Consider the following 20,893-nt stretch of genomic DNA (forward strand, 5'->3'; position numbering starts at 1 on the left):
TCATTTTAAACTAACGTGTGGTGCCATTGTGTGGCATTTTATAAAACAAACTAAAAGACCGATCTATAAAGAACATAGTTGACATAGATCAATTAAAGTTATCTATTTGTCCAGCCAAAAATAGTTAAATACGGCAAACATTCTTTGTTTCACCTCAAACTGAGGTGAAAACAGATACACGGAGGAAGGCCACACAGCTGAGAACTCTTAAAAATATGATTTCATTCATATTATATACAAAATACAAATACAATTTATGTACTAAAATGTACACACTTAAAATTCATTAAGCCTTGCCAGTGTTTACATTCAGTAAAAACAAAATTCACACTGATAAAATCATCCATTTCGGAGAAAGAAAGGGAAAATGTACTCGCTCACAGAAAGTAAACATACAAAAGTGATCAATATTTACAAAAGAAGCAAACAATCGCTAAGGAGGATGAGAAGAAAAAAAACAAAAAAAAATCTGCTTTCCTCCAGTCGCCTCACAAACGTTTGTCTACGTCTATCAATGTGAGCAAAGACACAACAGATTTCAAGAAGAAATAGCTTATTTGATAGGAAGTAAATGGGGGGAAGGAGGGGGGTGTCAATGCAGAAGATATACAGTTAAAAGTACCAGTGATCACAAAAATAATTTGTCAGTAAAAATAGTTGTTTTATTGAGATTGAGCTATTTTGGTTAGTAGTTTGTATTCGGAGTCTTTGGGTTGTATTATCAATAGAAACCACTTGAACAATAACTTCAAGAGAAGAAGCAAGGGTTTGTTTTGGATATTATATGATGGTCAAAACAGGAAAAGAGAAAGCTATTCATTAACTGAATACGCTGATTAAAGTTATACAAATGGTAAAGTCTCCCTTACAAAAATACACAGATGTCAAAAATCCTTCTTTCCAAACAGCAATACATTTCATATCTAGTATTTTACTTACAACGATTTTCTTTAAGACTTCTACAGCAAAGCGTCAGAAAAATAACATTTGTTTTACAATAAAAACATTTCAAAAATATAGAAATAAATTATTAGCAATAAAACTAATTCATTATGTTTGAGTGCGTCTCATGGAACGTCCTCTTGGGAAGGAGAGGTGTTTGTTGAAAGGAAAATGCTGAGGTGACTTTGTGACGCCGTCAAGAGTCGGCTCCCGCCGAAAAACCCAGCGGGTCAACGGTTTCCCCTCGGCCAGAAACACCAGCGGACACAGATGTCCTCTGTGATGAAAATCAGCCATTTTTCTCAAACCTGGTGGGATACATTTGTCCCTCTGAAGTCATTTAATGGTCTCTTTTTGTTGTTGCTGTCGTCGTCTCAGGTTAATTTCGTAGACTCTCTTTTGCTGATGAGAACTTCCAGCAGCCGCAGTTTGGCTTTTACGTGCTTGTATTCGTTGTACTCCACTGCCAAGGGGGAGCGGTCCTCCTTCTGCACATTTCTGCGGGAACCAGATGACAAGCATTCAGAAAAGAGGGGGGGGGGGGAGGTTCACCGGGACAAATCAAATTAATTATGTCCTCTCCTCTTGTGTTAATGCAATCTTTTACCTTCCATTTTGTCTAAAGAATTGTTCCTCAAACTCTTTCAGGTTCTTGCGAAGTCTCTTCTTCTCCTCTCGGGTCTCTTGAAGTTGCTCCACAAGTTCCTCCCTGAAAGAAAAACATTAGAAATACTTTAATATGTCAGACAAAAGAATATTTCAATGAGGGCAGGAGAAGATCGGTCGTCTTTCGCTCTTACGCGGTGGCGGCGTGCAGGTTGGACAGCCTCATGTCAGTCATGTGCTTAGAGGGCGATAGTTCGTCCACGGGTGAAATAAACCCGTCCGCTTCCTCCTCCGCGTGGTCCAGGAAGCCCAGCACGCTGGCGTCCGGCGGGGCCGTCACGCTGAACTGCGTCTTTGAGTCTCCGTCGTCCTCCGAGCCGTCCTCCTCCTCCTGCAGAAAGCAAAACAAAAAAGGGGTCAACGGGCGGCCGCAGGACGTAGAGGCCGGGTCGTGCTCTGGCAATAAAAAAAACAGGAAAAAGATGCCGTTGGCCGGCTCAAACACCCGGGTGCATGAGGGTCGTGCAGTGTTAGTCGATAGTGCTTAGAAACGATCGCGGTACAGCAGCAAAAATGCGCTTTCCAGGGTGCTCGTTGTGATTCATGTCGATACCCGTTAGTGTGCGTGTGTGTTGATGGAGTTAATGGAGGCAGTCAACCAGAAGACAAAGTCCTGAAACAACTGCAGCTAAATACACAGAGCAACACGATTTGGCTTTTCATTGGGTTTTTTCTCTCTGAAAAACACACCTGCGCTTTATTGCACTATGGGTCTCATTTTCTTTTAGCTTTTACTGTTATTTGCTATTCAAAGTCATTATTGAGATCACGGGACTGAACGATCTAAACAGGTATCTGTGATGCATGTAAACAGGTGCTGCTCACGCGTCTCTCCCCCATCAGACTTATTTTAAACTATCGCGCACAACTAGATCCCAGCAGTTACCTTTCTTACTACAACATTATTATCATCGTCACAAGTAAGAAATAAGACCCCAGGTTGTAATAAACCAGCATAACCTTTTGACACCCAACAGTTACTTCTAAAAAAACAAATCACGGAGCAGTTCAAATGTCACATCCAGGCAGCTACTGATTCAACGTCTCTACGGGAGCTGGCGACAGGAAACGGGGGGGGCGCCCAATCAACAGGCAGCAATCAGGCTCATTAGAGGGGTACTTAAATGACGGGGAGGCGGGGAAAATCGGAGCTGGCGACTGATTGCTCAAGCAGCAGCAGCAGCAGCAGCAGCTCGTCACCTTGATGTCATCGAAGAAGAGTGCGGTTTCGCCCTCGATAATTGGCTGAAGGAGGGGCCCTCTGCGCTTGCTGGACGGAGAGCCCTGTGGTGACGGTTAAGAAGGAGGCGTTAACCGCGCTGGCGTTCACAGCAAGGCCTCGTCCTTCGGGCGTTTACCAAGCTTTATTTCCAACGGGAGGCCCGAATGACAATCATTCAAATTGGACGTCCCAAGACTCAAGGTTAGTTAACTTATTTATGGGGTCTCTCTGTGTGAACAGCTCAATGACTGCTTATTTATTACTTACTGAATAAAAATTAAATCTAAATATTTTTTTTAAATAGTAAACTCATGGACTATTTTTAAATTTATTTTAGGAAGAAAAAGAGTAGCTTGAGGGGTTAAAAGCCGGAACAATTTTCTGGCATAATAAAAGTGCTGCAACATAACTCTGTCAATGGTCTCAATTTGCATGATGGGGATTAAATGGTAGCACATTATATAACGGATATTTACTCATAATAATATCTTACATAATAGAAATGGTTATTAAATGGTTGAGTATACAAACAACACTTTTATAAAACTAGTACTGCAACATAGTAGCATTATCAACAATAAAAAAGTAGTTTTTTTATGTGCATGTAGGAGGAAACAAGTCCTCATATCAAAGTAAAGTTGAACATTTCTACAGCGTCCGCCCCGCTTCTGCAATCAGTTTTTCGTGATGTCATTTTCTGTGTACCCAATCTGTCACCTATGACCCGCTTCGGGATAGAGGGAGTCACTGAGCTGCCAAAGCTGGACTTTAGAAAAGGTGGAGAGCGCATTTGTCGCGCGGCTGCCACCGGGTGCCGCGGCGGGGCCCTAAAGCCACCGTGAGCCGGGATTAAGGGCCCGCAGACGCTTTGACAACGCAGTGATCTTGGCCGCCCGCTTGTCAAAAGAGCCGCAGGACAAACGGGGGCGGCTGCATAGAAAGAAGTTTGGAGGAAAAAAAAAAAAAAAGACGTGGAGGTTTTAAGATGCGGTCCTTACAATGACGGGGATGGTGGAGGCTCTGCACAGGATCTGCTTCACCAGACGATACCGGTCGTACAGCGGCTTCATGATTTGCCTCTCGCTCTTGGTGACCTGAAGTAGCAAAAGAAGAGGGGACAAGTTGTTGCTCCGACTGCTCAGCCACGGACATTGACGTAACCCTAAATGACAGCTGTCCCAGACGGCTAACAACTCCTCAGCCCCGTTCTCCAGGGTCGGTGACCACGAACCACCGAGGAACACAGAAAGGTCAGCCGCACTTCCTGGTACGCAACAACGCCAGCAAGGACGGCACAATTACTGCGATTGATTCAGGGTCTGACATCAAACGATGTCAGGCGATGAGTGATGTCAGCGCCTTCACAGGTCTTTATATTGTTCTGTATTGCAACAGCACAGTTGTGACAATTTGATATATATATAAAAAAAAGGCACCAAAAGAATCACACCCATCCTTTCCTTCATTAGCTAATCACGACAAACACGCCGCTCCGGCTTGAGACATTATTCACCCTTGACTTGCAATCTGGGTCACAACGAAGTGGTAAACAAGATTTTTTTTTCCTCTTTGGGCCAACATGGCCGACAGGATTGTTTATTGCGTTTGTTTATTTGACGGGAGGACTTACTGGTCGACCGTGTATGCTCTCGTAGTAGAGAAGAGCCTTCTGCAGCGCGACCTTCTCCGCTCCGATCTGCTCCCGTGTCATGTCCTGTCAGCATGAAGTAGAACATCGGATCATTTCAGAAATGAAAGTTCCCGCTGGGTCTCCCTGCTTTTGTTGTCCTTGTGACGAGCGTGTCACTGTCTTACCTTGATGTCTTCTGGACGGTTAACGTCCTCTCTCTTCTCCTGCAGCTTCTTCAGGATCGTCTCCAGGCTGCTTTCCACCGGAGGCTTCGGCGCTTTCTCCTGCGGGGGTTTCTTCTCCAGCTGCGAGCCGAAGCTTTTGGGCAGCGTGTTGCTGCGCTGGCGGGTCAGAGGCGGCAGGTCTTCCTCCGACTTCATCAGCTTGCTTTCTGAAGAGGGTGAGGGGACAGACGGACGACACTGAGTCTTGATTTTAGTTCCCGCACTACAGCCGAGCCCGCTTTGTTTCAAGGTCTTACCTTTTAGCTCTTTGCGAAGCTTAGCCAGCTCATTAACCCATCTCAGCACCTCTGGGTTTTCAGCTTTATCACAGTGGGAGGGCTGGATAGGAAGAAGGAAGAGCAGGAGAACTGATGAGGACAGATGCTCTTTCACAATGAAGCAGCAGCTATAGTCATTGCTCACGTGACGTAACTACATCGATCATAAATCGAGGGCTCAGTCTGGGATTAACAGCATTTTTATGAAGCAAATGGCCTTTAAAATAAACAAACAGTCGCAGACCTTTAATCTTTTAATCTCTTAAATATCTGTTTCATAGAGTCACAGGTGTCTCCTCAGATGGTCAACGACCTTGTTAACGGGTTGTAAAAAGTGAAAGACTGGTACCTACCCTGTATTTACGCTCCTCTTCAAACCTCTCCTCAAACCGGTGGATCTTCTTCCTCAGCACGTGGATCCTCTTTGTGAGCTGAGCGGACGTCAGCTCCTCTCGGTCGTCGTCGCAGGAGCCGAGGGACGAGCTCCTCCTGCGACTGCGGGGGACGCGATCACGTGGTTAGTGACGGCTCCTCCCAACTCTCCTCTACGCAAACACCCGTGCGCGCGCACACACACACGTGTTAAGTTGTTTACCTGACAAACGAGTGTGCGTTTGGAGGCGAGGGAGGCACTTCGGTGTCGTCCAGGTACTGCTGGCACTGTCCGTAGCCGTAGAAACGTGGCGACAGCATCGGGTCGCTGTCCTCCTCCACCAGCTGGCGGATCAGACGCCCCCCGGCGTGAGGGGACAGGCGGGCCTCCTCGCGGTCCATGCTCTCCCTCTGCATTTGCGGGCACGCTGGGACCGGCTCTGAGAAAAAAGAAAAAAAAAACACACACTTTGTTGAAAATGCGCCACTTTGGATGCTCTGCTGTGTCAAGTCAGGGTTCAAAAAGCAACAAACTTCACACGGTGGCAACAAACGACAGGTTAGTCGGAGGAATTCGGAAACGGTGGTGCATGCTGGCACGAAAAACAAACACAAAGCAGATTTACCATATTATGGCCAAAAGCTCTGTAGCTACTGAATGAAACACCTCCTTTAACGTTTAAAAGGACCCACTTCAGAACTAAAACCCTAAAGAATTATGTACTTGCTGTTTTTTAAATGCCCAACTAATAAAAAAGAACTCTGATTGTTGAAATAGGAATCCATTATTGAGTAAAATGCAGATCAATAAGCATTTACTTTACAAAATGTCAAAACATACCCAGAAATTTCCATTTTAAGACTAATTAACATACACGATGGCTTCAGATTTTCTCTGCAACTCCAACAATATGTTAATTTCCCTAAAGATTAGAACTTATTATCTTCCAATACAGTTACAGGTCATTTCTTTCCCTGCTAAAAAATCTTTTTGGATCCTAATTGGCGGTGTGAAAGTGGCTGGACACAAGGAAGCTTAAAAACCTTCCTGTGGGGCTCGACCGTCACAGATGTTGTTTTGTAACTGCGGGTCAGAGCGCCCTCCCTCCTTCCCTCCACCCCTCCCTCCATCCATCCTTCCCTCACTCACTCCCTCCCTCCCTCCCTCCCTCCCGGTTTATGCCCTGGTCAGTCTTCACTCTGGCAATAATCATGCCTGGTGAAAATAGCCATGCAGATACCCCTGACAATCCCCGGGCTATTAATAATGCCTGGCACTCTGTGGGATAATGTCAGCAGGCAACCCCCGTTGGGAGGGACACTGATGAGTTTGTGTTTTAGTTTCCACTCTGCACGGCGAGAGATGAAGCTATTCAGCGTCTGTCAAAGTACGTGTGCATGGTGGACAGACTAAACTGGGAAATATCAGAGCTCCCTCTTGTAATAAGAAAGGGGGGGAAAAAACTGTAGAAACTGTATCAAAACATTAAAGTCAGCAGGAACAATGAAGGGGATTTCATGGAAACGGCCAGACCTGTAACATCAGGCGTCAGGGGACTCTAGGAATATACAGAGGAGTTGTTGCACAGCGAGGCGCGACGGAGGGAGAGAAAACAAGCTGCCGGGGGAAACATTCAAAGTGTCAGAAAACACGTGAGAAAATACGCATGCAGTCTAAAACTGCAAACAATGTATTTTTCTCAGCTTGGGTGGGTTCGGCTGCGGGAGAAGAAATTCAGCTCAGATTCCACATCTTGTGCCAGGGGTCCTCGTGTAGGTTTAGCTACGTGCAGTTTATTAAGTAGCCGCCCTGCGGCCTGTTTGCGCTCGCTCACAGCAGCAGGTGAGGCCCTAAATCACACTGCAGGTCTTCATTTGGAGGTGCAGAGGCTTCATGGCATTTCAAATGAATCCTTTAAATCAAACCGCTTACTGGTGGTTCAGGATTAACTAGACTAATGAAACAAAAACAAAACAAAAAAAACATGCCAGTTTGCCATTTCACAAAAAAGAAAAAAGGTTGCTGTGTGAGTGAGACGCGTGCGACAAATGTTCCAGATCGGTCGAGCGCGTTGCCATGCCACGGAAAAGGTCAACTCGGACAGCTTTCTCTTTCTTGCACTCTGGTGAAGGTGATGTAACGCAACACTTACCATCACAACAACTTGGATGAAAAATGGTTTTGAAATCAAGAAAGGGGGCGTTAAAGAACGGAGAATCTGGGAAGAATGAAAAAGAAGAAAATAGGCAAGATGTGAAGAACCAGATGAGGAAATCTAGGCAAAGAAAGGAAGAACAAATACAGGAAATCCAAAAAACAACAAGTTTCTTCCTAAACCTTAATTAGCGAGACGTACGAGCGACTGTCTCTCGTCTCTTCCTGTTGGAATGCCTTTTAATGTCCTTCCACCATCGCCGGCAGGAGGACAAGGACAGAGCAGCGGTAAATATCAGGTCACCAATGACAGGCGCTGGCACAAAGTGTACTGGGACAAGGGCCTCCCACCATTGCCTAATGGACTCATCCCCCCCCAGCAAGACCACTTGCACTGGATTACACTCCTCTCTAGTAAGAACAAATCCCTTAAAGTACCATTATACACCTTGAAACAACCGATAATTCATGCTGGCTCGTTTTGCAAGAACATAAATCCCCCTTTGGTTCTCCTTCGTGAAGACTAGCACATAAAAAGAAATCCTCACTAGCTCACTTGTGGTTTTTGTTACAGCACTCATGCTTCAATGGACCTGATCCGTTTGCCATCTCACGCACCTAAAAGGAGAAACTGTGGTTATGAACAGCCTGTCACAAGCAATCATGCACGCTCACTGTGGCGTCCCCACTGCCACAAACTCAGTTAAGCATTCAGGACACAATGTCCAGGAAAGGAGACTCAAGAACAGGCAAAAAAAGACGAGATTCCGAAACCCCAAACAGAAAATGTTCAACTGCAAAACGTCTGCAGAAAAACACGGCCGTCTAGATGCGACATTACTGAATAGGCTGCACGACGCTAAGCCCTCCTTCAAACTAAACGCATTTTGGATTACAAGCGAGCACAATACGAGACAGCGTGCACAGACTCCGGGAGCTTAACCAACCAACGCCACACCTTTAGGAAACAAGACTGAACAGTTGGCTCAGGCACAATAAATCAATTGCTAGACATGCTCGTGATGCAAATGCTTTCCAGCAGCAGCAGCAGCAACAACAACGTCTCACAGACCTCCGTTGTTTTTTAACGTATCACTTTTGACCACTAGAGAGCTCCACAAATCATGCAACCTCGAGCCATGAGGCCGTATAAGCTGAGGGATTTGTAGCATGGAATATATTGCTGTGATTGCAACATTCAGACAGGAAACCGTGGAGGTGGTTAGTGGGAGTCAAAACATGCGCTGACGTGCCCTTCTAACTGGAAGAAATGGACCTGTCGGCTGTCATTGCAGTGAACAGTTCAACAAAATGCTCGGCTCTCGCTGCTCAGCCCACAGGTTCCTCCACCCTCCTCCGTCCGTCCGCTGTGTTGCAACCTCCCAGTAAAACAATCACAGTCTGAGTGCACGTGCAATTGTGCACGGTTTCCTCTCTGCACAGAAGGCCAACAGCAGTGCATTAATACACACGATAGGAACGTACTAAATAGAGGTCTGGCTGCAGAACATCGCCTTAGTGCAATGCTTGTGACTATAATTATTAGATGCATTTAAAGTTTGCAAAGCTGCCATTAAATACAAAATCACCATCACCATTGGCAAGGGACGAAGTGAACATTCAAGATCTCACATGAAACTGATCAACTCTCGGAATGCAAGCAAAGTTTCTGCTCAATTATCTCGATTCCACCTCCCATTTAATGATTAATTTCTGACTGTGAATAACAGCAGCGGAGCCTTGACACATTTCAATGCAGGAAATTCCAGTAAAGAGACATCCTGATAAAAAACAACAACAAACAACCGTTTTCTCTTTAAACGAACACAAGTGGCTCTAAACTTCACATTCAAGGTTCCCATGTGGTCTAATTCAACAGCAACAAAACAACAAACAGTCTGCAGCACTTCCTTATCTCCCCCAGCTGGGATAACACGCTCCTGTGGGTCGCTAAGCCAGATATACACACACGAGTGTGTGGAGGATATCTGAACATTAAAGCGAGCAGGATATGCAAAAGGAGGAGGAGGAGGAGGAGGAGGAGGAGGAGAGGGGCCAGGAGGTGTGCAGCTGCTGCCCAGACCCCAATGTGCAGAGCTGCGTCCGAGCATGTTTGTGTGAAGAACACACACAAAATGTGTGTGTGTGTGTGTGTGTGTGTGTTCGGCAGAGAAGCATCACATGCTAAGAGAACAACTCGAGCAGGCGGATCGGGGAGCTTTACCTCCCCAGTTGTTTTCCTCGGTGAGCGCCGTCAGGTCCAGGCGAGGCACCTCCTCGCGCTCCTGGTCCGAGCCTCGCGCCTCTCCGCCGCCGCCGACCCTCCCCGCGTCGCACGCGACGGGCGACTCCTGGATCTTCATCCTGAGCGTCTGCACGACCATGAGAGGACGGAAGTAAAGGAGATGAGCGCTCACGACGACGATGGCCAGCACGCGGACACACACACACTCTTTAAGTTGGGGGCCGCACCAACCACTCCCACGGCCCGTCCCAGCCCGGGGGGGGGAGGAGGGAGGAGAGAGGAGGGGGAGGGAGAAGGCGCTGCTCCCTCGCTACCGATTGGCCGCCTACGTGGTCAAAACATCCGCCCATCTGCCTCTGAGCGCGCGCGAGCGCAGCGAGGGTTTGGCTCCGCCCCGTCCTCCTTCCATTGGCCTCCCTGACCACGCCCCCTGCCTATCCCCCCTTCCCCCGCTCTCTATCTCTCTCTACAGTAGCCCTCCTTTCTAGAGCTTTCTCCCCGCCCTGACATGTGTTTGTCTTCCCCGCCCTGACGCTGCTCCGGACTTGTTTTTTTCACAGCAGCAGACGGGAGGGGAGAGAGGGAGGGGAGAGAGGGAGGAGAAGAAACGGATTGTGAGGCAGCACACGTAGCCTGACAGGGTGTTTTTTTCTCTCCGTCTCTCTCTCTGTGCAGACAAACAAACTGCATGTAGGCTCCTCCTTCCTTCTCTCCCTGCTCCCCCATCACACTTTCTCTAACTCAAATATAAGTTTAAAAAAAGTAAAAAAAAAAAAGAAAAAAGAAGAGACCCTGGACCAAATTCTGGGGGCATTTTTATCTATTTGATCAAACCCACTCAGCAGGTCATGAATTGAGAATGTGTCCACGGGCCTTCGGGGTCCCGTTTCCTCGGCCTGGGCGCGGCGGCACGAGGCTATTCTTAGAGAAGGCTGACCAGACCTCATGAATGCCACAGACAGCTCACTGGGAGGTGTGCACTGAGAATCTGCTCACAACAGCACTTGTTTTTTGTTGTTGTTTTTGTAGGCACATCCATGTGAGATTAAGGAATCAACGGCCGTAATGAGTCTCAGGGTAACGGGAGCATTCGCTTTGATGTGATGAGCTCTTACCGTCATTGTCCCTCCGTGGGGAAGCACACACACACACACACCAGCTAACTCCATCCCATAATCACAGCGGCTCTGCAGTTTTCAAGATCAATAAAGCTCTTTGTGTGTCAACGTTTTTGTTTTGTTCCCAATTAGCCCCTTGTTTTGAATGCATCGATGGATCACAGTTTTACGTGTGCTGATTCACAGATATTTTAAAGATAATATGATATGTTGTGAAAAACCAAAAAGTACAATTTGTCATTTTTTAAAACTCAAACCAGCATCTACATTTAAAAAAGTCCTAATTTTGCAGGACCAATTCTGAGATAGGAGCTGTTGGGCCTACCTACATAATTCATTTTGCATTATAATATCAAACCTGGGGGTGAAATCAAACTTCAGCTTGGTAAGAGACTTGCATTTATTAAGAGTTGATCCAGCTAGTCAATCTCTGAATCACTGCCATCAGGCATCAGTCTAGAGAGAATAAACCGCCTCCAAGGACCCACACAAACAAAGTGAAGGATTTGGCCTGACATAAGCTTCCTGTCAGATAGCTTTGTTTTCTTTTTGCTCTCTCCACACGCTTGAGTGTGTATTCTGGCAACAATCAAAAAGAAAAAAGTGACCCATCCAGAGAAAGACCAAATCAGCTGCAAAACGATATGCACCGATTGTTAACTGGTTAAACAGTAAATAACTGACTTCTTAATTTCTCAAATTAACCGCAGATGTACACGGGTGTACTGCGGGTACGTAATTGCAAACACTTCTTTAACATTTCTGCACACGTAATCCGTCTGCTGATTAATAAAACGAACTGCAGCTCAGGGGAGGACAAAGATGGCCTGGTGGTAACGCCCACGTGTGCGTGATAACCCCCGGACTTTAGTGACCAGCCGAGAGGCCGGCGCCCCGTCAGAGCGCATCCGTGCCGGCTCCAGATGGTCGCTGGGTGGCAAAGTGTGTGTGTGTGTGTGTGTGTGTGTGTGTGTGGGGTGCTGGTGGTGGCAGAGCTGCAGCCTGAACTGCTACCAACATCCATCTGGGCGGCTCAGAAAGGTCATATTCGCATTGGCTGCGCGATAACGTTCGGCGGTGCTGGTCCAGATGAGAGGCGGAGACGAGCAGATTTTATTCCGCTGTTTGATTCCACTTTAGCTTCATTTCATTTCCTTTTTGAATCCACTGCTTTGGTTCGCGTGTACATCCTACTTCTCCATATTGTAGTGTATCATATGAATGTTTTTGGTTTTATTTAAACGCTGATACCATACCCGTGTTTCAGGTAAACAACACCTGCACTAGACTTAATTTGAAGAAGCCAAATGTTGAATGTACAAACGTTGCAAACGAATTATTTGAATTGGGAAGTTGTAAAATTCGGAGAAAACTTTTAGTACGCGAGTAATACATTTACATTTAACAATACATTTTTTAAACTTGGTGCTACTGACCAATTAAAAAAAGTACCATAAAGTTATTGAGATTGAATATTCAGCCATCTCCTTTCTTTCACATCAGTTTCTTTCAAATCTGAGCCTCTGTTTGCAAACTATACAACTTGAAACAAATGGAGGCTCATAGGACCTGATAGGACTAGAACTTGAACTTACCTGTTGACGAAAAGGAATCGCGCGTTTTCTGGAAATTTTATTCCTGAAAGATCCATCAGAAAAGATCACTTTAGCAGAATAACACAGTTGATACGATCACATACTGTATGTATATCTTTGTTGCCTAATAAATAAACACCACAGAATGACCAACAGGTCCCTTAAGATGGTGGCAGCCGGTAGCTTATCAATGCGACACAAACATTCAGGTGGTGACAGTAATGACAAAAAAACTTAAATGACATACTAAATTTCAAATCAAGTTAATGTTTTAAAGAGCTTACTCTCTGTCGGATCTCTCCATGTGGTTTGCTTCGGGTCTCTCACAAACACATTCCTTTAAAATGGAAGAAGACAGAACTCAAATCAGAATTAAACATACTGATCTATTTTATGATCACTAGAGACGAGAGATGTTGACGAGTTTTACTGCAAACATGAACCTCAAAGTTAAAGGAGACCTCTAAATGTAAAGCCATTAAACGTATGGAAACCTCATTGCACTCCATCTGGAAATTGAGACCTTTCAGTCTGGAGCACATCAAGCCAAATACACACAGGCCTGAGAGTAGTGTGGAACGATGCAACTTAATCATTAATCGCATATTAACTATTAAATACAGAACTGTGCACAACACAAACTTCAATTGACTCATCAAAGACGTTCCAATGAATCAATCTGGTGTGTTTTCCAGTACGCTGTGTCGCTGTACGATAAATAGCGGAAGAAATAACACGCGAGACAATTTCACAGCTACTAAATGCTCTCAGTGGCTCATGACATGAAAAAGCTCACATGTGGTGTTCACACCGACAGACCCTCGCTGACATCAAACCTCAGCACCAATCGGGATTCCGTACCGCGGACCGTGACTGTGCCAAAGCTTCCAGAGCCGCCTGCGCTGTTACATGAAGCGCCGGCACGAGGAGCCAGCGGAGTGTAAGCAAGAGGTCTGAACTTTAAATTAACACGTATGAATTATGAGCCGAGTGTGAATAATAATTTGTCCTGCTTTCATGCTGCTGCGGTGTAAGAAGAGTCTGCAGGCGCTGGATCGCGTTACGAAAGCGACGTGGTTCGCACCGTCTCCCCCCTCGAGCTTTCACACCCTCCTCGTACGGACTCAACCGTTGGTGGTGATTCATTGCATCGCGGTCGGCAGACCAGAGGTAGCTGACCGAGTATTTTATCATCTAATCATCGCTTAACCCGGATGGTACCAGTGTGACAATTGGTATCATTGGTTAATTTAATAACTGATCATTTTTGATGATTTTGATCTATAAAATGTCAGAAAAAAATGATGCCGGTTTTGTCGGACCAATAATCCACTTATGATCAATCACTTATATGTTTAACTTAAACTTATTTAACTTAAAATGAGATAATAAAATGTTCAGATTTGAGAAGCAAAGAATATTTAATGTGTTTTTCTCATACACTGACTTTCAATTACCAAAGTTGTTGCTAAATAATCTTTTCTGAATTGACTAATTGGTTAATGGAAGTTTTTTAATATCCAAGATTTGGTACCAAAACTAAAAATAATAAACCCGTATTTGGAATTTACACTTTTCTTAAAATAGGTTAATGTTATAATGAAAGTAATACAATAACTTTGCCTCCAACTTTCCAACCAAAGTAAAATAAATATGGCAACAAATCAAATAAACTGTCCATAAACTAGATCCTAGTACATATAAGACATTTCACGCAAATAGGAGCTGTTATTTCGTAGAGTTTATATAATATATCCAATTTCCCTTCAACATGATACAAATACTGAGCACTCAACAGTGTGTTGTGAGTCAAGTACCGACATGACAACTGTCTACTGTTGTCCTCAAAAGGATAAAAGCTTCCGCTAATTGCACGCTGGTAAGTGACCCTTTCGCTAGCACGGCTTCTGGAAGAACTGGTTTGCAATTAGAGCGGCGCGCTGCACATTGCGAGCCGCTGTTCAATGAGAATGCCGCGGAACCATTAGGCAGCTGCATCTCGCTTCCTGTCGTCTTCCAACTCGCTGCCGTCTGCATTTAAGGCCTCTCGTTCAACTGCAACTGGCAATTATTTGCAGTGAGTCAGAAATAAAGGACGACGAGCTGATTGGCATCGCAGGTGCTTTACCCACAAACATCCCAAAGACGGGATGAGACGAGGCGAGATTACTCACCGTGTGAGTGCCACTCTGGCCTCCCCGCGAGTCCACGCTGCTGCCCGTGTCCTCCCCTGCTCCGCTCCCACTGCTCCCACTGCTCCCACTGCTCAGGGGGATGTTCTCCTTGTTGGTGTCGGCTCGGTCGGACGCGGCCCTGCTGCTCAGGCAGAGAACAGCAGAGTGAGGAAATTAGCGCTGCCGCTTTGGTTCGTCTTTATCGGCCTCACGTTGGGCGAGATGCTTCAGGAAACGTGAAGCCAGGGTCATCCTGATAACTCTGGTGGCGCGTGCTGTTTAGCCTTCGGCGCTAATTCTATTTACTGTCCACGGTCTTGGCATTTTTGGCCGTCTTTGGACTCGTGCGCGCCTCTAATCGGCGTCTCGCCCCGGTGTAGCTCCATCAACACGGATTACTTTCTTTCTGCGGTTGTTATGAGCGCGCGGTGTGTCAGCGGACGAGCTTACCGGAAAGAATGAAAACCGTACGAGGGTTTACCGTCATCAAAAACACCAACTGGAAGTGGTGGCACAGTAGTGATGACTAACTTACTCTGCTTTACTGAAATAGTATTATCAATTTAGTCCATTCCTGTTAAACACGTTCGTTTATCATGATTCTGTATCTTGAAATAAGAAATAATTTTCTGCACAAGAATGAGAAAATCATTTTTGGTTTACATCGCGTTATTCTTCCAGTATTAGCAGACTTATTCCTCATTATTCTAATAAAATAAGACTTCCAGGAAACGATTACAGACAAAGATGGTGAGATTGGTGGCGGTTTGTCTTTGGTTGCAACACTGAACGCGAGTTGATACCCTCGACCACGCCGAGGTGACGACAGCGGACTCATCTCACCGGTTCCTTCCCTTGAGTCTCAGCCCCTCCTCCTGTTGCTCCCTGTGGTGCCGACGTCTCTGTCGGGCAGATGGCCTCGGAGGTGCTGGACGTGGGGTTGACTCGCAGTCCTCTGAGCTTTGATCCCCTGAAGGGTTTCCATCGAAGAGGTGCTGCACCACCGCCGAACGGATCGTCCTGTCCAGGAAACTGAAGGTCCAAGAAAAAAAGAAGAGAAAAAGAATAAGTGGAGTGTACAGCAGGTATGGAATGAAAGTGCAGGAAGTGGTGATAATAGTAGTCAAGTAAATAAAGTCAACTTACTTTCCTACATCTGGTCTGAAGTGGACAGGAGAGAGGAGGGTACTGAAATAAAAACAAGAGGGGAAAAGAGTGAGCGCTACGGGAACAGGTGGTCAAAACAGGTCCTCTGGGCGACGCCGAAAGTCCCCCAGCCTCTGGTTCTGGCCCCCAGGTGATGGAGGCATCTAGTGCGCATGAGTGAGTTAACGGTGTCCTCTGAATGCTAAGTGGCCGGCATCTCTTAACGGTAGATCACATGGTCCAAACTGATCTGATCTCTGGTTTTCTCCATATCGTTTTATTATCTGAGGTAATGAGCAATGGTTCTTCTATGTGAGTGTATCTATACCGAACTACATATGTATAGCTACATATAAAAGGTGCAAGGCAACATCAAGCTACGTCCTTTATCTCTTCTATCACAGTCGAGGTGTTTTCCTACCAGAACTCTTATCAGAAGAGCCAAAGTACGACTTTCATCCATTTATGGAGGTAATTTGTCCCACTGGTTTGTTATAGATTCCGTCCATATCCGAAGCCCAATGAGAAGAAAACACTGGACCGTAAATCTGAGCGCCACGTCATTTGGAGTACAGCTACATCAACATGTGTGGGGTGACCTGAACCGTCCATAAACAGTGGTGTTGACAGTAATAGCACAGCTACGGTGCACTGATACAGGTAGAGATAATAACGGAGTGATGGTACACTGAAGGTGACTGTGGGCTTGTGTAAAATGTGCCCAGTATCAAAGCTGTAAACCAGGAAAAGCAGTCACATGACCCCCATCCGCCCCCCCACCCAACTGCGTGATAACCTGACGATCCTTTTGATGAGCTTAACAAATGAAAAACATAACCGTGGGCCTGTAAATGTTTTAAACAGTTTTAAATATGTGCTTATGGCCAGTTGTGTTCATTCTGTTGCAACAGGCCGAGCGGTGGAAGGCTCACAGGTGCTCCTGAGGCAGCGGACTGAACCGCTCGATTATCTCCGAGCGTGGGGGGGCGGGGGGGAAACAGCCCACCACCTAAGAATAGACCTGACACTGAACGCAACAGGTTAAAGCAACAGAAAACGCTTCAATGGCTCACTACTGTGGACTTAACCTTTCACCGGGATGCCTGCAAATGTCAAAGGCACGAATCCATTAACTGCAGAGGACGCATTGAGCCCTGAAATATAGCAGTAGCTTCTGAAGAAAAATCTAAAAACGTATAGAAAACTGACGCGGGGGTTTCATTATTCAACTGGAGTGCGTGCCGGTGAAGGATTATGAGACCCCCAGAAATGTTGCGATTTTAACACTGACGCTGTTAGTTTCATGCAATGGTGCTGGATTAAAACAAAAGAGATGTCTCCTTTTGACTGCTAATCCCAAAAATTAACCCTTTGTGTGGACCGTGCTTCTGAGATTTACTTCAATGCTCCACATGATTACATTATTTATTGGATTCTAATAAAACCCTTACAAATATTTTGGGAAAAACATCTCCAAAGCCTCTGAAGCATCGAATCCTCCATACTGTGCACCCAGCAGCGTCAATTCAACCAGCCCAGTATGACGCCACTAACCGGCAAAATTTTTTAAAACATATGTTGACTCGTGGCTGAGGTTGAGCTCCCATGTGGCCGCCTGAATGTATGTGCAAGAAAGCGCACATCAGTAAGAAGAAAGTCTGTGTGGTGGGGATGTGTCATACTAGCATACTAGCTAGCCATTGATAAATGTGAGCGAGAGACACAGACGGGTAAAGGGAGGTGGAAACTAACACAAACATTAACTGTAGTGACACAGACCGCTGCTGCAACAAATTACCTAGTTGGCAATTGATCTGCACAACTAGGTTTTCCTAGTTGACCTTTTAGTTTACGGTATAAAAAAACCCAGGAAAACTGCTTATTTTGTCCGACAAGCAGTTCAATTCTTACACATACATTATGTGTACAATAACACAAAACAGCCATTAAGACGAAATATGTGCCATACTATCCTGCCAATGGGGTCTGTCAATAATAATCAATGTCAATTATTGGATTTTGATGTTCAATGTGCCCAGAGGATGAAGCCAATAGACTTCGATAGATTGCCTCAATTTTGCTTGAGTGAGAGCGATTATGTAATGCAGACAAAGAGATTAAATATCGCAGGCAGAAGTTAAACAGGTTATTGTTATGTATTTACTACACATACTGTTTATAGCTGACTTCATAGCTGACCACATGCCTGGGACTTGGATTAGTGCACTAATTAGGGCCTTTGACCTTCCATTCTGGGAGAAAAGGATTTGTGTTTCATTACAACATAACCAAGAGAATTATTCCAAGAAAGATGTATTGCCTTTTGGTTACACCCGAGCTGCAGTAGTTGACCATCAAGCAAAAGCTACAAAAGTATTATTATCTTTATTAAAGATAGTAAAGTACATCTAGTTAATTAATTTAATTAGAATATGTAAAGTTTGGCTGTCCATTTTATATAAAATAATAATCATAAGGTGTATTTAAAATGGTATTGTATTATTTATTTTCTCAGCTTATTATTATTATGCATTATTCCAGTTATTATGACCACTTAAAAAGCTTGCTCCCTCATACAGCCGCTCTGGTCTGAAGTCTTATCAGCTCTGAGGTCATATCAGCAAACAACACTCCAGTGAAAATGTGTCAACTGCACGTGATTAAATAAGGAACCAGCAGCAACACTTGCTGAACAAGCTGCTGGGGTTAAGGCTTCAGATCAACTTCAACAAAAAGCGAAGGCTAGTAGGGTCATTGATGATTAACATGTGATTACTACTCATGTGCGGCTAGTCTGTATGGAACATTATCACGTGCAAAAACAAAAAACAAGGGTCTGCAGGATGTTGAACACATATGTTGTCCTCTCACGCAGTTGTAACTTTGGCACGGATGGAAAATGTCAGGAAAAGAAAATATGATTAATTATTGTTGTATTCAATAATTCAATATTATTAATTCAATTAAAATATAATAAATTTGTTGTTGATATTCTCCAAAATGAAAGCTGAAACTAAAATGAATGAACTGATATTATTATATTACAAAACATTTTTTGGCATTCTTTCACAAGCAAATTGTTGTACATTGATTTCCCTCTAACTGGCGCTTCTATTGTTTCCCATCATAATTTACAAAAACAACACACTCCCATCTAACTTTGTCAGCTAGGCAAGACGTCCTACCTCATATAAAAAGGAGATATTGGCCCGTCTTCTTCGTCAGAGCTGTAATACGAATACGATACGATGTGTGTATAAAGTAAAATTAATTAAAAGCATTGCCCCCCCACCCCTGCCACACCCGTCGTGTCCGTGGGGCTGAAAAGAGGAGCAGAAGACTTTTGTCTGCAGAATAATAGCCATGTGGTGCAATGGTGCAGTCCCTTTGTGGAGCTTGTCTCTGGTCATTGTTATGAACCAAACGAGAAATGGTTGCATATTGGCTGGTTGTTGCCAGCGGCACACGATGAAATAATGCAACAATAAGAGGAACTCTCAGTGTTGGCACTGAATGAAGAGGTTGCCTAACATTTTCATATCCTGGCTCTTACAGGCTGGAAACGTCACAATCACCTCGCCGTGTTTGTCTCAGCAGAGCTAAATTCTTGTTATTCTCTTTTCCGAAGTCAAAGCAGGAAGGAAAACACTGGAGCCCGACCTGAACTGTGGCCTTGTAACACATAAGCAACACGCTTTTTCTTTTTTTTTAACTGCATTTGTTACGATCCATTAATTTACAGTTGAATTCATGTCGGTGTTTGGCAACGATGACTACATTTGTGACATTATACGAAGCGCATTTTAAAACTGCAAACCAACCAGGTATGCGTGTTCAAGCTAATTAGACTTGAATCTCCACAGATAATGAGGATTGTTGTGTGTTGAACTAGTATTTATCATCAGTGAATGACAGAAAATTGTCAGTATCTGTATTAATAGTACTATTTTAGTTCTATACTAATCGAAAAAGCCAAGACAGCTGTTCCCCCGTCTCACTGGGATAACAGAATTGTAAATGCCACAGTAACAAAAAATAGCTTTGTTTGTGTCCTCGCTGCAATCAGAGTTGGTTGCACATTGTACTGTAAACATTTCAGCAGAAGCTAAAAAGGAGCAGTCACGCAATATTGCTGGTAAAGCAATAAAAGCAGCAAGAATATTTGGTTTCACTAGTTTTTTGGTTTTTTTTAAAAGAGCCCCAACTCACAATTTAAAATATGAGGTAACCTTGTCTACTGTGCCGGTACGCGGCGGTTGGCGAACGCATTGAGTCTCAGTTGTTCTAAAAACAGAAGAAAGAGTTGTTATTGGCTCATTACGTGACTGCCTGGCTCTCTTGGTACGTGACGTGCCGTCATGTGGCGTACTGTCGAGGGGCAGGCGGGCGGGCTGAGGGTGGAGGGTGGAGGGTGGAGGGTGGAGGGTGGAGGGCGACTTCGAGCCAGGCGCGCAGCACCTCAACGACTTCAAAACAGGGGATTTAAGTTTCAAGCCAAACAGGAATCAAAATGTGCCAAAGTTCGCGGAACGTTTTAAAAGTCTTCTCAAATGACAAAAATGCGCAGGAAATGTACATGTGTTCCTCCAGGCGTTGCTGAAGGCACCTCCACATTATTTTAGAGACTCAGAGGTGAATGTTTTTTGTTTTTTTTCCTCCCCACACCCACGTCCTTAACTGGTGTTACACAGTCTGGCAAGCGTATTAAAGTAATATGTGCCGTCACTGCCGCCGTGCATTGCAAAAGCGGAAATCCCCCTTATCCCCTCGGTATGGTAGTGGGTAACTAAAGGCTTTGTCGGGGCGATCGGGAAAAGGCCCGATCCCTCCGGGGTAAATCGGAAAACCACCAATGACATGTCGGTCCTTCTGGACAATTAAAAAAAAAAAAAAAAACCCGGTGCAGACAAAAGTTGTCCAGCTTAGCGGATGGTGGTTACTTGAGTAATCCTCCAGCGAGGGTCCCTCCACATGGCCTTGCCTTAACTTTCCCGACAACAACATCTGCTGATTGAGTCTAATTAAAGTTCTTTTTTGATATGGTATGTGAACGATATTTTGCTGCCATCACTTTCCTTTGAGGTGATGCGGCCAATAACAGTTTTGTTTACTCGATAATCCCTTTT

General features: G+C 44.9%; 1 protein-coding gene across 6 annotated transcripts in view; it reads right to left on the reverse strand.

Annotated features, from left to right (window-relative positions):
• Positions 1 to 202: 202 nt before the first annotated feature.
• fam13a (family with sequence similarity 13 member A) overlaps positions 203 to 20,893 on the reverse strand; it is a 37,471-nt gene continuing 16,780 nt past the window's right edge. For 2 of the 6 annotated variants that reach the window (XM_078109102.1, XM_040186135.2), the window contains exons 9-24: positions 15,768 to 15,809; positions 15,465 to 15,653; positions 14,622 to 14,763; positions 12,732 to 12,784; positions 12,448 to 12,490; positions 9,714 to 9,861; positions 7,488 to 7,553; positions 5,558 to 5,774; positions 5,316 to 5,457; positions 4,942 to 5,023; positions 4,646 to 4,851; positions 4,461 to 4,544; positions 3,829 to 3,924; positions 1,743 to 1,939; positions 1,550 to 1,651; positions 203 to 1,440 (exon numbers count right to left, since the gene is read on the reverse strand). In XM_078109102.1, coding sequence (XP_077965228.1) covers positions 1,317 to 1,440; positions 1,550 to 1,651; positions 1,743 to 1,939; positions 3,829 to 3,924; positions 4,461 to 4,544; positions 4,646 to 4,851; positions 4,942 to 5,023; positions 5,316 to 5,457; positions 5,558 to 5,774; positions 7,488 to 7,553; positions 9,714 to 9,861; positions 12,448 to 12,490; positions 12,732 to 12,784; positions 14,622 to 14,763; positions 15,465 to 15,653; positions 15,768 to 15,809 — 1,933 coding nt within the window. In that variant the 3' untranslated portion in view covers positions 203 to 1,316. Of the gene's footprint in view, positions 1,441 to 1,549; positions 1,652 to 1,742; positions 1,940 to 2,808; positions 2,893 to 3,828; positions 3,925 to 4,460; positions 4,545 to 4,645; positions 4,852 to 4,941; positions 5,024 to 5,315; positions 5,458 to 5,557; positions 5,775 to 7,487; positions 7,554 to 9,713; positions 9,862 to 12,447; positions 12,491 to 12,731; positions 12,785 to 14,621; positions 14,764 to 15,464; positions 15,654 to 15,767; positions 15,810 to 20,893 lie in introns of all 6 variants that reach the window. The other 4 variants (XM_078109103.1, XM_040186136.2, XM_040186133.2 and 1 more) reach the window with 3 other exon arrangements.

Source organism: Gasterosteus aculeatus, chromosome 9 (assembly GCF_964276395.1).
Source record: "Gasterosteus aculeatus chromosome 9, fGasAcu3.hap1.1, whole genome shotgun sequence".
Classification (NCBI taxonomy): Eukaryota; Metazoa; Chordata; class Actinopteri; order Perciformes; family Gasterosteidae; genus Gasterosteus; species Gasterosteus aculeatus.